Here is a 14,504-nt window from a genome sequence, read left to right as displayed (position 1 = left end):
TCGTGTGATTTTAAAGTCGCTAATAATGTTATAGGTGTTTCATATTCAGTTTTCATATGTTATACAGTCTGCGAATATGTGGACGCTGCACTGTAATAAGCAGGGTCTTCTCACTCACTAGCATGGCCAACTTTCCCTATCAAATTGGATAAATTCAAGATGCTGAGCTTCACTAATGGTAGCTTCAGTAACGCTGCTTAGCCAACTGAAATGCGTTTATTTCATACAGGAAGTTAAATGTGTTTATTTTGTTTATTAACCCTATCTTTGTCCCACAGCAGCTCTCTTGTGTACATTCTGTACTTTTTGAAGGGGGCGTGTGTTGTGCTTGGCTGCTGACGTAATTAGCAAGCGACAAATTACGTCTGTCGCGTGGGCTAGCGTCACATCCATTCGCTAGTGCTATCGTCGCCTGACACACACTCAGCAGCCATGCCTGCTGTCGGTTTCTGTGGAGAGTGGTTTATTTTCACCTGCGACAAGAAACTTGTAGCAATTCACACCAAACAAGCCAGGTTTGAACTTCGTTTCCTGTCATGTATTTCACATGTCACACGGCAGACAACTACCAGCTAGCACTGTTAGCTAGCTAGCAGTCTTTGGAAAGAAAGCATGGAGGATAATTTCAAGTTTTATTATTATTATTATTTAAATATATACAATTGCAAATACACCTGGAAACGTGAAGATGTTGTGGCACATTTTTGACATATTTTTAGTTTTGGCCTTCAGCAACAGATGATATGATGTATAATGTGTATAGTGATATATTTGTAGGGAGTTGCTCGGGGTAAAAAGAGTCATTCTAAAATGAACATTCTGCAAAAGTGCTGAGAGTAGATTTATAGTATAATTCCAGATGAGATAATAATGAATGCGTTTACAGCTGGCTATTAGATGAATGGTTAAAAATACATAAAAAGTCAGTGGCACAGGAAATGTTAAGAATATAACAACATTCGTTCATCTGTTACTCTATTGCAGAGAGTCCTTTGTGTTTGACTGCAGCACCGCTCAGAAGAAGCCCAACAATACAAAGGATGTCAGTAACGCGTAAGCACAATGTTCTGGTTGTTGTTTTATTAATAATATGATTATTGGCATTTTATTATATTGAAACAACAATCAAAAATCAAACATGTTCTTCACACTTAGGCCTTCATACACACGCCTCAAACTTGCACTAGTATTAAATGGCATACATAAAATCAAGTTGTCCGTTTTTTTTGTCTGTTTGAAGTCCCTTGGATATATTTAAATTACACAAAAGCCATTTCTCAATTCAAATGTTCCCCTCTTCGACTCCTCTCCTCCTATCCTCGTGTCTTAGTCCCACCCACAGGAGATGCGAGCGGAGGAGTCGAGGAGGGGAAGCAGCAGTCGTGTATATCATATACATTATTATATATCATACACTGTATATATAAATGGACGTAGTGTCTGTGACGTCACCCATAGGTTTCTGCAGAGTTGCTGAGAAGCCCTTAGATATAATTATATATATATATCTGAAAGTTTCACAGATTTTATTAGAAAATATACATTATAACAGCTGTTACTTGTCTCCTCTGTTCTCAGTGATGGCGGTGCCTCAGAGGAAACGGGAACAGACAAAGTCCTTGCCTTTGCTGTTTCTCCTTCCGGAAAGCTGGTGGCGCTGACTGATGATTCCAAGAGACTGGTCCTGTTTCACTGTGAGCCTTCATGGCAGTGTATCAGCATCAGGTACCACTTCAGTCCAATCAGCTTCATATACTGTATAGAGCAGTGGTTCCCAACCTTTTTTGAGTACTGTACCCCCAAAGCATTTCAAGCCAACCTAAAGTACCCCCTACTACGCAATCAATCGTGGTGATCCCCAGGGTGGGTGGGTGTGTGGGGGTGTGTGTGTGTGTGTGTGTGTGTGTGTGTGTGTGTGTGTGTGTGTGTGTGTGTGTGTGTGTGTGTGTGTGTGTGTGTGTGTGTGTGTGTGTGTGTGTGTGTGTGTGTGTGTGTGTGTGTGTGTGTGTGTGTGTGTGTGTGTGTGTGTGTGTGTGTGTGTGTGTGTGTGTGTGTGTGTGTGTGTGTGTGTGTGTGTGTGTGTGTGTGTGTGTGTGTGTGTGTGTGTGTGTCCTGGGTAAAGTCACATGGTCACACAGGTTGGCAGTTTATTGAAGTAAAGCTTTAGTTCTGAGGTCTGACATCATCACTTCATTCCCATTGTAACATTAAGTTAACAAAGCACTGAAGAATCTGCTACTAAGATAAGATGAGATACGATATGATACAATCAGATGAGATATTCCTTTATTGATCCCCTTGGGTAAATGTGGGTGTCATAGCAGCATGGGGGAGGGGGGTATAGGTATGGGCAGGGTAATGGCAGAAAGAAAGAAATATAGAATTAGATCTGAATATAAAAAGATGAGAAATGTGAGAGGGATATAATAACCATATACCGTAATAATCAAATGTGTGTGTCTGCGTGTTTGTGTGTTTGCGCAGTGGCAGCACATATCAGACCCGGGCCGGGGTGCGGGGCCACATGACCGGGCCCTTTAAACCCAATAAAGCTTGACATTATATCGGGAGTCCGGGGTAGTAATCTGACGCTCGTGCGTAAAAAGTCGCTCAGTCAAGATTACAATTTAAAACAACGTTTGAAAGAAAAGTAACCAAAGAAAAGGTGTAATATTTAAGATTTCGTTTCTACAAATGGTATAGAAACTAAATATATATCAGATAATAATATAATATGACATAAAGTCCAACAAACCACAACGAAAATATAGCCTAATAATATGACTACCTTTCTGACACACCATTCAGCATGGACAGCCACCATGAGATGACAGAGCAGTGTATAGTCAAATTGGCACGGCGGCCCACATTAAAAGTGTGTGTGTGTGTGTGTGTGTGTGTGTGTGTGTGTGTGTGTGTGTGTGTGTGTGTGTGTGTGTGTGTGTGTGTGTGTGTGTGTGTGTGTGTGTGTGTGTGTGTGTGTGGCTAAGGTGAAACCTGGGAGTGGGAGAAGGAGAGAAGTGACAAGGAGAGATAGAGAAGAGGAGAATATTTTTGTCTGTGGGACCCAATGCGACAATTAGTGTGTGTTTACTATTTTCACAATTGGAGCTCTGTCACATTCACCAGTAGCAATTTATACGTTCAGCTGCAGGAAACAACTTGTATCCCCTTTTTCACATTTGATCTGCCAGAGCTTGATCTTCTCCATGAATCCACACAGTTTGTCATACAAGCTAAGAACATTTGTGTCTTTACCTTGAAGAGAGATTCAGCTGGTTGAGTTTGCTGAAAATATCAGAGAGGTATCCCAGCCGAGCTACCCAGTCAGCGTCGTCGAACATAGCCACGAGTGGGTGTGTGTGCTCCGACAGAAATGCCTTCACTTCATTGCGTAGCTCGAAAAGCCGCTGTAACGTCTTCCCTCGGGATAACCAGCAGACGTCAGTGTGAAGCAGGAGCTGTTTATGTTCTGTTTTACCCACCGTCTTCACAAAGTGACTGAAACAGTCTATTATTCAAAGGCCTGGACTGTATGAAGTTGATCACTTTTACGGCCTCATTCAAAACATCGTTTAACTCTGGACTCATTCTCTTGCTAGCTAATGCTTCTCGGTGAATCATGCAGTGCGTCCATGTAACGTCAGGGTTTACCTTTTTTATGTGGGCCATTAATCCATTTACTCTGCCGGTCATCGCCGCAGCGCCGTCTGTGCACACATGAGAGCAGGATTTCCAATCCAGCTTGTGTTGAGAGAAAAAATTGTCAATAACGTTAAAAACGTCCTGTCCGGTAGTTCTCCCTGTGAGTTTCTCGCAAAACAGAATGTGCTCCTTCATCTCCAAAGCTTCTTTGTAACGCACAAACGCAATCAGTTGTGCTTCCCCACTGACATCCGTTGATTCGTCCAACTGCAAAGCGAACGTACCAGACGCTTTACATTTTTCCACCACTTGGTCAATAATGTCAATTCCCATGTCGTCGATCCGATGGCACACAGTATTATTTGACAACGGCACTTTCTTCAGGACATCAGCTGCTTTCTTATCGAGCATAGTTTCTGCGAGAATTATAGCAGCAGGCAAGATTAGCTCTTCGGCTATGGTAAATGGCTTTTTCGATTTAGCAACGAGTAGCGACACGGCATAAGATGCCTCCAAGGCCTTTGTCGAGACCGATGTCGCTTTCTTTAGTTTTTCTTGGCTTTCCTTAAATTCATCCAGCTTTTGGTGTAAAAACTCTGCAGGCTTAACCACACAGGCGGGATGTCTAGTACTAAGGTGCCGATGTAAATGGGATGGTTTCATGCTATTATTAGAAAGCATGTCGCCACAGATGAAACACATTGGCTGCGGTGAAATTTTGATCTCAATAAACATCAGCGCATTCACTTGATAGGATGTTGATATTTTGCTAGCTAGCAAGAAAACCAGCGCGCCACTACAATGATGATGATGATGATGATGTAACACCTGACCGTCCGGCGGGAAGCTGAAAGCTGCGCCAATAATAATATATAGCCAGCAAATTATTACTTAATTTGAATGCCCCCAATTTTGGTTACATTATTACAGATTATGCATTATTCATTATTTGGGTACAGTTTTCCTGTAAACATTTTAATAAAAAAAAATCTAAAATCAAATGTTTTTTTTTTTTCTTTTCAAAATCTTTTCACGTACCCCCTGGGGACCACCCACGTACCACTAGGGGTACGCGTACCCCCGGTTGGGAAACACTGGTATAGAGGACCACGCGAGTGTTAATAGTAGCTGTGTGTTTGTTACACAGGTGGGTGGTGAGGAGGTGCACCTCCCTGATGTTCAACCAGGCAGAGGACCAGCTCCTGGCCACCGACAAATCAGGAGATGTGTACTCCTTCTCAGTGGGGGAGCCGCAGAGAGAGGGCGAGCTCAAGATGGGCCACCTGTCAATGTTGCTAGCCATGGTAAGGAGCACTCACACTGGGCTAAGACTAGCCTGCAGAACCTGAACAAATTAAACCATGTCTAAAGTATTCATTCGGTAGTATCTCATTAAGTATTATGAGAAAGAGGTTGACAGACCTGTGCACTTCTGTCCACTCCCTGATGCATTAAGATATCCAACAGTACACGGTAATTGAATCACAGAACGTGAAGTTGGGCCACTCATTTAATTTCTAATTATTATTACTCATATGCTGTTTTTAAAAATATTTATTTAGTTGGAATAAAAAAAATAAGAGGGAAATAATTATAGCTTGATCTTACATCACAGAGATTTTTGAAGGCTGAACTAGACTTTGACTCTCCGGCATGTTCAACTTTACCTTTGCTTTTCTAGCCTTTACCTTTATCTGTCTGCATTCACTTCAGATGTGAGAACTTCTATTGTCACAGAAATGTAAGACTTCTAATAAGATTACTTTTTTTATATAAGTTTTTAACACATTACAAAAAAACAACATACAGGTCACGAGAGGCAAAACCGCACATCAATATGTCCTCAGCAATTTGTCCTGTGCACCGTCCCTCAAAACGGGTTCACAACAAATCTGTGTCGATTCATTCTCAGAAGAGGCTTATACATGTACGAAGCATGAGCAAGTAAATCCCATATAGGAAATCGGAAAGAAGTAACAGATTCATTGTACCAGAACATTCTCCATGGATTTTACAACAACCCTCTTGATGTGTAAAACCCATTTGGACCAGTAATTGTCAAATGTATCACTACAGAGTCTTAAAGAAAAAGTATGTTTCTCCATATGAAACAAGTCATTTACAATGTTTCTCCATTCTCCCTTAGTTGGAGGTTTTTTCACAGTTATTTTAAGAAATTGCTTTTTCATTAGCTATCAGCAATGTTTTAAGAAGATACTTGTCCCGAACATTTAATTCAACTGGTATTAATAATATAATTTATTTAGGTTATTATCGATAGCCAATAATATTGGATTACTTGGCTCTTCCAGAATATGTGGAAGTGATCATCCATAATATTACTACAATGCCTCCAGCAATGTCCCTGTCACTACCTGATCTGTACCGGAAACCCGATCGGTTCTGTGCATGTTTGCAAATATTGATTTACTGTGTTATTGAGAAGGTGCCAACGTTTTTTTAAATGCTTTTGAACAACTGTTTCAACAACAACATCCAAAATATTAAGACTGCGGTCACAGACGTGCACGCAGAGTGGGCGGGCCTTCGCGTCCGAGCGCCTGTCGGGGAGGGTCGCCGATCGTCCCGGCGTCAAGCAGACGCGCGCGAGTCCTCCGAAATTAGCCGTTCGTAATTTCACAAATATTCGCGTCCCGGAGTCCTCGTTCCTCCGGCAGCGACCCGGAAATGGATGTGGGCGCGCCGCCTCCAAGGAAAATACATTTCTGTAAAAGGCTCGTCGACGATCGATTATCGCGGAGGCCGTCTGGAGGAGCAGTAACCGTGACGTGCGGTGCAGTGGGTTGTGCAGACTTTCTGCCCTTGACTGTTTGTTTACTCAATAAACGCATCTCCTCTGGATATTACGCTATGTATGTTTTTAATACAACTGCTTTAATTGTGAGCCGACATTTACAGTGAGAACAGCTGCTGAGGCCAGTGCAGAAAACAGAAAAGTGTGTATAATATATGTAACAGGCCTACATTACCAGTGTTGTGCTAGTTACTGAAAACCAGTAACTAGTTACCATTACTAGTTACTTCATTTCAAAAGTAACTCAGTTACTTAACTGATTACTTACACCAAAAACACCAAACGCGTTACTGTGAACAGTACTGTGAATTAGTTACTTAAAAAAAGGTCTCCCATTAATGCCCTTATAGCCTTCATTTCAGTACTGTTATTGCATTGGAGAATAATACAATCTGTTGATCAAGAAATAGCAATATAAATATTAGAAATAGCCTGCATGTGTTCTTCAACATACCGTGCAATGGCTTTATCAACTTTTCCCTGGCTAGCAGTCCCTCGGTTAAAATCCAGCCGCTGTTGCTTAGGTGGAGGTGGAGTGGCGTCGGATGAGTCTGGGTCTGTGGTCTTAGCTAGGCTACTAGCTTCGTCCCAGCATGTTGTTTTTGCAGATGTTTCAACAGATTTGAATTGCTGTTTTGAGCAGTAGATAGGATCTTTGACCCGCCAAGACACAACTTACATTTAACTAAAACGTTATTTTCTTTGTACTCCATAAAAGTGAAATAGTGAGAATATCTCCAGGCGGAGAAACTCGACTTGAGCTCCGCAGCCGCCATGATAGTCTTGTTAGTAAACACACAAACACGCCCACAGCGCGTCTCCGCATGTGACACAGGAAGTATCTTAGTACATTTACTAGGGGTGCACCGAATGGGAAATTCTTGGCCGAAACCGATAACGAAAATAGGAAACAGTTGGCCGAATGCCGAAAGGCTGAACAACATTTTTACCAATGTTGTTCAGCTACCTGATTATGGAAAAAGACATGATTATGGCTTAACTTAACTTAAATAATAATCACTATTATGGGTCCATAAAACATTTATTCAGCACTTTTGAATGCATACAGTACATTAATTCCAAGTCAAGTGCATTTTCTTTTCTCTGTAGGATAACTAGAACAAAGTGCATTGAGAACAAAGCCAAGGTGCTTTAAAACTGCATAAACATCTAGGCCAGTAGGCCTACAACAAAATAGTGTAAATAAAGACTGTAACAGCCAGGCCTTCAACAACAACAAATGCACCTATAAGTTTGGTAAGCTAACGTGTTGTTGTGATGACGTAATCAAAACGCGGCGACAAGCATGGCGCGCGACCATGCTCGCGGCTGGCTCAGAGCCAACATGTCTGCCGCTTGGAGATATTTCAAAATATCCGAGAGAGAGGCGCGGATTGCGATTTGTAAAACAAGTTCAGCTGACATTTCTCGAGGGGGTGTAGCTGCAAAGACTTTCACCACTTCGGGATTACTCCACCACTTGAAGTCAAAACACCCGGACAAATATGCGGAGTATGATCAACGTAACCCTGTTCTCTGACATTCGGTGATATTTTTTCGGTGATAAAACCCTTTCGGCTTTCGGCCTTTTCAACCATTTTCGGCCGATAATTTTCGGTGGCCGAATATTCGGTGCATCCCTAACATTTACTCAAGTACTGTACTTAAGTACAGTTCTCATCTCTGTTTGCCTCGCTGTTGGCTGAGTAATTCACCATGTGGTAACGGTTACTGAATTAAAAAAGTAACGTGTTAGAGTACTAGTTACTGCCAAAAATAACGGCGTTACAGTAACTCGTGTGTGTGTGTGTGTGTGTGTGTGTGTGTGTGTGTGTGTGTGTGTGTGTGTGTGTGTGTGTGTGTGTGTGTGTGTGTGTGTGTGTGTGTGTGTGTGTGTGTGTGTGTGTGTGTGTGTGTGTGTGTGTGTGTGTGTGTGTGTGTGTGTGTGTGTGTGTGTGTGTGTGTGTGTGTGTGTGTGTGTGTGTGTGTGTGTGTGTGTGTGTGGCAATTACGTCAGCCAGCAGTGTCGCTGTAGAGCATTTCTAGATACACAGACACCGGTGTCTTCTTCTCGCAGTGAGTGCGAAGCGGTTCAGGAGAATGGCGGCAAACATTAACCATACTGGAGAGGGTCTTCTCTACCGCCGGAGATATCGGCCCAAACCACTCCCTCGACCCTACCCCTCCGTGACGGAGTGAACTCCGTCTGTAGCCACACTCGCAGCTCAACGAGGCTCCCTCCTGTCAGATGGAGGGAGTAAATACAGCAGCAAGCTTTGGGACGGCCTCCCCTCTCTCCGGCAGAAACAGGAAATGCCGTAACTGTATGTAACAACGGTTTCAAATCCGCATCTCTTAGACAAAAAGTTAAAATGAATAACTCAAATAAAACTCCTAACATCTTTCATTGTGTTTCAAAGCTCTTTTAGTTTTAAACCTGATGTTTATAAGCTTCTTAGTTTTTGCAACGGTCTGTAAATATACACAACTTTATAATAAAATGCACACATTTACCTTTTTCTAGACTAAACACAGGTACAATCCTAAGTTAAAAACATATGAGGTTATCATGAGGTTGTTAACATCGCAGTTTATCAGTGGATGTTTGCTGGAACTACTTGTTAACAGCTTGTTTCCTGACGGACACACACAGCGTGACTCCGGTCAGGTAGAGACCGGTCTCAAGTCAGCATCGCAGCAGACTCGCTGTTTGAGGGCTTGATAGCCCACTCCCCCTCCACACTCGTTGCTTTGGAACAGCCCTCAATATGGTGGACCCTCCGTGCGAACGCGCAAACGGAGGGGTAGGGTGTAGGGGGCGGTTTGGGAATGGGCCATCGTCACTGCTCAGAGAAGTGCACTTCTCCCAGACCACGTTGATCAGATTATATTCCTGAACAAAAATCTGAAGAGAATGTAGATGCAGTTATTTAGAGAGGAGCCTTTCTGTTTAGTGTTTTTGGCTTAAATGTTACTCCTTTGGACTTGAATTATTGGCAGGTACATTTTACATTAAATGTTGTTCTTAGTGACTTGAATTATTGGCTACCTCATATTCTGTGTTAAGCTAAAAATGCTGTAAAAGAATCTGTTCAGAACAGGCCACCTGCTGCACCTTTTAATTCTCCGTTGTCCATGGTGATACTACACTTTATGTACTTACGTTTCAAAGGCTTGTAAGCTACAGTTTGCACTGTTTCAATAAATGAAAAGAAATTTCTCAGCACATCTTTTGAGTCATTTTGTCCAGCATTTGCAAGCTGTAGACTCTCTGTCTAGTCAGAGCCATATATTGTATAATTGATGCTTTCAGTTTTCAGTTGAATTAATTCAATCCAAGTCAATGGAACACTCACAAGATGTCACCAAAATCACACTGTCCCTTTAAAATCTTTCAGAAAATGATGTAAGTGTATCGAATCATATCAAATCGTATCGAATCGTATCGTTGGCTGAATATCGTGATATATATCGTATCGTTAGCTGAATATCGTGTATCGTATCGTGAGATTAATGTATCGCTACAGCCCTACCCCCCCCCGCTTATAAAATAGCACTTGATTGTAAGAGTTGCGGGTACACTGTGTATGTGTATGTGCGTGTTCCACTGTAGCGCCCGGCACATGGGAAACCCTAGTTTGTACATGTTCAATACATTTGTAACACTGTACACATGAACGTTTCTTTTTTCGGTTCACCAAAAAAAAATCTCACTCCAAGCTGAACTCAAATGTTCCCTGCTAGAGTGCTGACGGAGAGCACAAGAACGCCGCTCCAGCTCCTCAAATATCGCAGTACCCATAAGGAGCCGTACACATGCCGCAGTGTTTGTGTGGCTGTGTCTTTAGTTGTAAGCACAGTGGCGATCTGTTATTATTAGCATCTAGTTAGCTAGCTATGCTAACGAATTTAAAGAGCTTTTCTACAACCAGGTGGAAGAGAGCTCTCTCCTGAGGCTCAAATAACCTCAGTGAGGTTAAGGCACACCTTGATATGATCATTATAGTTATTAATGAGACATTAGAGACTAAATGAAAAACAGGTATAAAATACAATATGACATTAACTAAAAAATAACAAGAATAGAGTTTAAAAGGGGAGGGATTTGTAAAATATCCAAAAAGAAGAATCTGCTTACAGTTGTGTTTCATATGGGTGTTGAGATGTATCCATAGATCTCCTAATGTTGCTCTCAAAGTGCACCAGATGCTTTTAACTTCAATATTTAAAAAATAATCTTCCCGGGGGAGCATGCCTCCGGACCTCCCTAGAGGGGGTTAGGTCCCCCCCACATCATGTTCACATGGATAGGATTGGATACTAAATACATTTGCACACATCTTGTGTCCATATCTTTCTGTTTTGGTGGTCATGCCACACCATGCAGGTGTGTGCATGCATGCGTGAGTCATGGTAAGATATCTGGATTGACGGCCCCTACACACGGTGGCGTGCATTGCCGCTTCAACGCTTCTTATAGCAAGCGACAACGCACGTCGCCGTGTGTAGGGGCCGTAAGAGGTTGCTTTTTCTTTGCACAACATGAAAGAAAGGCGAAATGAATGGGCTGTGATTTTAGTTTTTTTTAAGCAGAGGTTGAGTGCAATAATTTGTACGGCCCTCGGAGGATGTTGAAAAAGGTTCCCCACCCCTGCTGTAAATAATAATAAAAACCCTTGATTTATAACTTAACATCTCTGTCTCCTATTGATCTGAGTATATAATAAAGAATAGCCAGTTAATTGAAGCATTATAGCACAGGCCTTTGTCAGATGGTATATTACGCTGTTTTTTTCTGCTTCGAATAGTTCTCTCTTTTTTCACCATACCTGTGTTTGCATCACTGATAACATATAACATTTATTTGTTTAGGAAAGCTTTTGAGATCACTTTATCTTGATAACACATCTTTAGCCATACATTGATAAAATATGTTAAAGTGGACCTATCATGCTATATTTGAAACATATATTGTAGGGCCATACCTATATAAAACATGTCTGTGAAGTTTTTTTTCAAAATACCATTTCGCTCCATTTGCTCTTTTCCAGCCCTGTTTTTGCAAGGGCTGATTCTGCTTTTGTGGCAGACTACAGCGCCGCTTACAGGCCTGGCATATGTACTACAGCGTCTCCAGCGCTTTCGAGCGTTCTCTCATTCCCCTCATAGGTGGAGAGTTGCCCATATAGGCGGAGCACCCCTTTTCTGACGTCAGAAAAATTCAAATAATAATCAACTCCGTTGCAGCCCCGTTTTTAGAGATTTGGGTATGCAGGAAAAGACAGAGGGTTGTATTTTCTGACAGTTGGTGAGTTCCCTGACACATCGGGGACACATATTCGTGTATAAAAGACGTACAAAAGTGCATTTTGCATGATAGGTCCCCTTTAACCAGTTTAGCCCTAAGCCTGTTTTTCAGGTCTCAGGCTCGAAAATGACATTCCCAGAACAAATGACCATATCTTCCCTTCTAAAAGGGTTAAATTAATAATCTTTTTTCTCAAAGTAATGATAAACCTGTGAGTTGGATATAGAAGAGTCAGAATCAATATACAGTTTCAAGAAAAAGTATGTGAACTAGGCATGGGCGGTATCATTTTTTTCATACCGTCATACCTTGCTGACATCATACCGTGGTATACGGTATATGACGGTATCAGTCCCAATTTAAGGGGTAATTTCTCCCCCAAACATTTTTTTTACTCACTATATCAACAGCCAGCCCCACCAAAAATATTTTCCACCAGCCGCCACTGACGGTATGACTTGGGTCGACTTGAGTGAGGTGGCGTTCGGCGGCAAATAGATGTTTCGAACGGTATATTATATGTTCGGTGTAAAATGCAGCCCGAGCCGGTAGACGCTCGCAAAGTGCCGCGACGTGCGCGCAAGTGCAAAACAAGGGCTGCATACATGACACATTGTGCAAATGGCACATTTTGAGATCGGATACAGGACGCGTTTGTAGATGTCCGACGTTGTTTCCATAGTGAGCTAAGTTAACAATATATCATCATACATAAAAAATTTCCGGGAGTAAATACTTGACTTATGTAAACTGTGTTCGTTATTCTCCCGTCCAGGAGAGAAGCTTTAAAAGGAGACTAAATGGAGTCTCTGTGAAAGTTCAATTGGGTACTTTAATTTAAAAAGGCGCGGGTTGGTCACAAGCATGATATTGTTCAGTCAGACAAACAGCTGTGATCCGCTCCTCGTTAGGGAAGCCAAGAGTTGGATCTCTCCTCCGGTGCTGTTATATATCCTCTGCTGGCTCCTCCCCGCCTGCCGGCTCGCCTCGTCTCCAATGTCCGTTGTTGCATTTAAACAGAGGATTGGCTCCTTTCACATCCAATATATGCTCAACACGCCTTTTCTCCTCATATTCTCTTTCATCACTTTTCATTTAACACATTCTAAACGCTGTAATCAATACTCTAAAAAATACTTCTCGGCTCGTTTGGTTTCCGGTCATTCCGGATGTTGTCACATGCTACTCTCGTCTGTAAACAATAATGTATTCAAATAAACTGTACCTTCATTTAATATTCAGCATGGTAGTATCTCGACATCTATAGTTGTAGTGTTAAATCAGTAGGCTTCGGTTTGCACCACTCCATATCATTTCGCTACTAAATTCATCTCTTTAGGAAATCGTATATTAGCCACATGCTACATGCGTAGAGGAAGGATTTTCAGAATAAAAGCTTAACTGCTTGTCCACAAGAATTTCTGGTTTTTCAGTATAAAAGAGCATTAAAACTGACGGCATGTTTAAACTACATTTCCCCATTAAAACATTGATTTAAATTTCTAACACTTATTGAATAAAGTTTGTTATATTCACTAACTAGTTTGGCAATATTATTCCGTGCATGTGTTAAAAACCTTATTTCCATTTGATTCATTGGATTACTCGCGTGAATGTTTAGCACGTAAATGCTTTCGTTTTAAAAACCGTCCGACCTCGACTACAAAACCATCAACCAGTTGCATAGGATTAAAAAATGTCAACACTCACTCACCCCGTCTTAAACATTCCCAAAGAAGTGCCTCTGTCTCTCGTTGTGCTGGATGAAGTCACTGGCGACGAGTAAACCCAAAATAGTCCCAAACAGGCGCAGAGGCATTTTTCTTTTTTACTAGTTGTCCGAGTTCGGGGCCGGCAAATGCTACCGCCATCTTGCTCAGCTCATCTCTGTGCTGAGCTCTGAGAGCGGGAAAGACGGACTGCCCTCCCCTGCCCTCTGCTGGCGCGTGCTGTGCATTACAACCAATGTCGTCCCTGTCAAAACTCCGTGTCAGTGTAATAGAATGAAACGCATCTATGATTTGGCGCACAGTCTGTGACGTCACGTATTGAAAATCATACCGACGGTATTTCGAAATACCCTGGTATACCGTAATACCGTCATACCGCCCAAGCCTAATGTGAACCCTTTGGAACTACCTGGATTTCTGCATAAATTGGTCATAAAACGTGTTCTGATCTTCATCTAAGTCACAACAATAGACAAACACAGTCTGCTTAAGCTAAAACCACACAAACAATTATATGTGTTTAGGTTTTTATTGAACACACCATGTAAACATTCACAGTGCAGGGTGGAAAAGGTATGTGAACCCTTGGATTTAATAACTGGTTGACCCTCCTTTGGCAGCAATAACCTCAACTAAACGTTTCCTATAGTTGCATATCAGACCTTCACAATGGTCAGGAGGAATTTTGGACCATTCCTCTTTACAAAACTGTTTCTGTTCAGCAATATTCTTGGGATGTCTGGTGTGAATCGCTCTCTTGAGGTCATGCCACAGCATCTCAATTGGGTTGAGGTCAGGACTCTGACTGGGCCACTCCAGAAAGCGTATTTTCTTCTGTTGAAGCCATTCTGTTGTTGATTTACTTCTGTGCTTTGGGTCGTTTTCCTGTTGCATCACCCATCATCTGTTGAGCTTCAATTGGTGGACAGATGGCCTTAAGTTCTCCAGCAAAATGTCTTGATAAACTTGAGAATTCATTTTTCCGTCGATGATGGCAATCTGTCCA

The 14,504-nt window shown here is 41.9% G+C and overlaps 1 protein-coding gene across 2 annotated transcripts in view; it reads left to right on the top strand.

Moving 5' to 3' along the window:
• The first annotated feature begins 284 nt into the window (after positions 1-284).
• The window catches only part of wdr4 (WD repeat domain 4), a 32,095-nt gene continuing 17,875 nt past the window's right edge, over positions 285-14,504 (top strand). For both annotated transcript variants that reach the window (XM_079662695.1, XM_079662694.1), the window contains exons 1-4: positions 285-515; positions 985-1,053; positions 1,579-1,725; positions 4,793-4,949. In XM_079662695.1, coding sequence (XP_079518821.1) covers positions 433-515; positions 985-1,053; positions 1,579-1,725; positions 4,793-4,949 — 456 coding nt within the window. In that variant the 5' untranslated portion in view covers positions 285-432. The remainder of the gene's footprint in view (positions 516-984; positions 1,054-1,578; positions 1,726-4,792; positions 4,950-14,504) is intronic.

The sequence above is a fragment of the Notothenia rossii genome (assembly GCF_949606895.1).
Source record: "Notothenia rossii genome assembly, chromosome: 2".
Lineage (NCBI taxonomy): Eukaryota > Metazoa > Chordata > Actinopteri > Perciformes > Nototheniidae > Notothenia > Notothenia rossii.
Note: the sequence above shows the minus strand (reverse complement) of the source record. Positions and strands in the feature narration are given on the sequence as shown.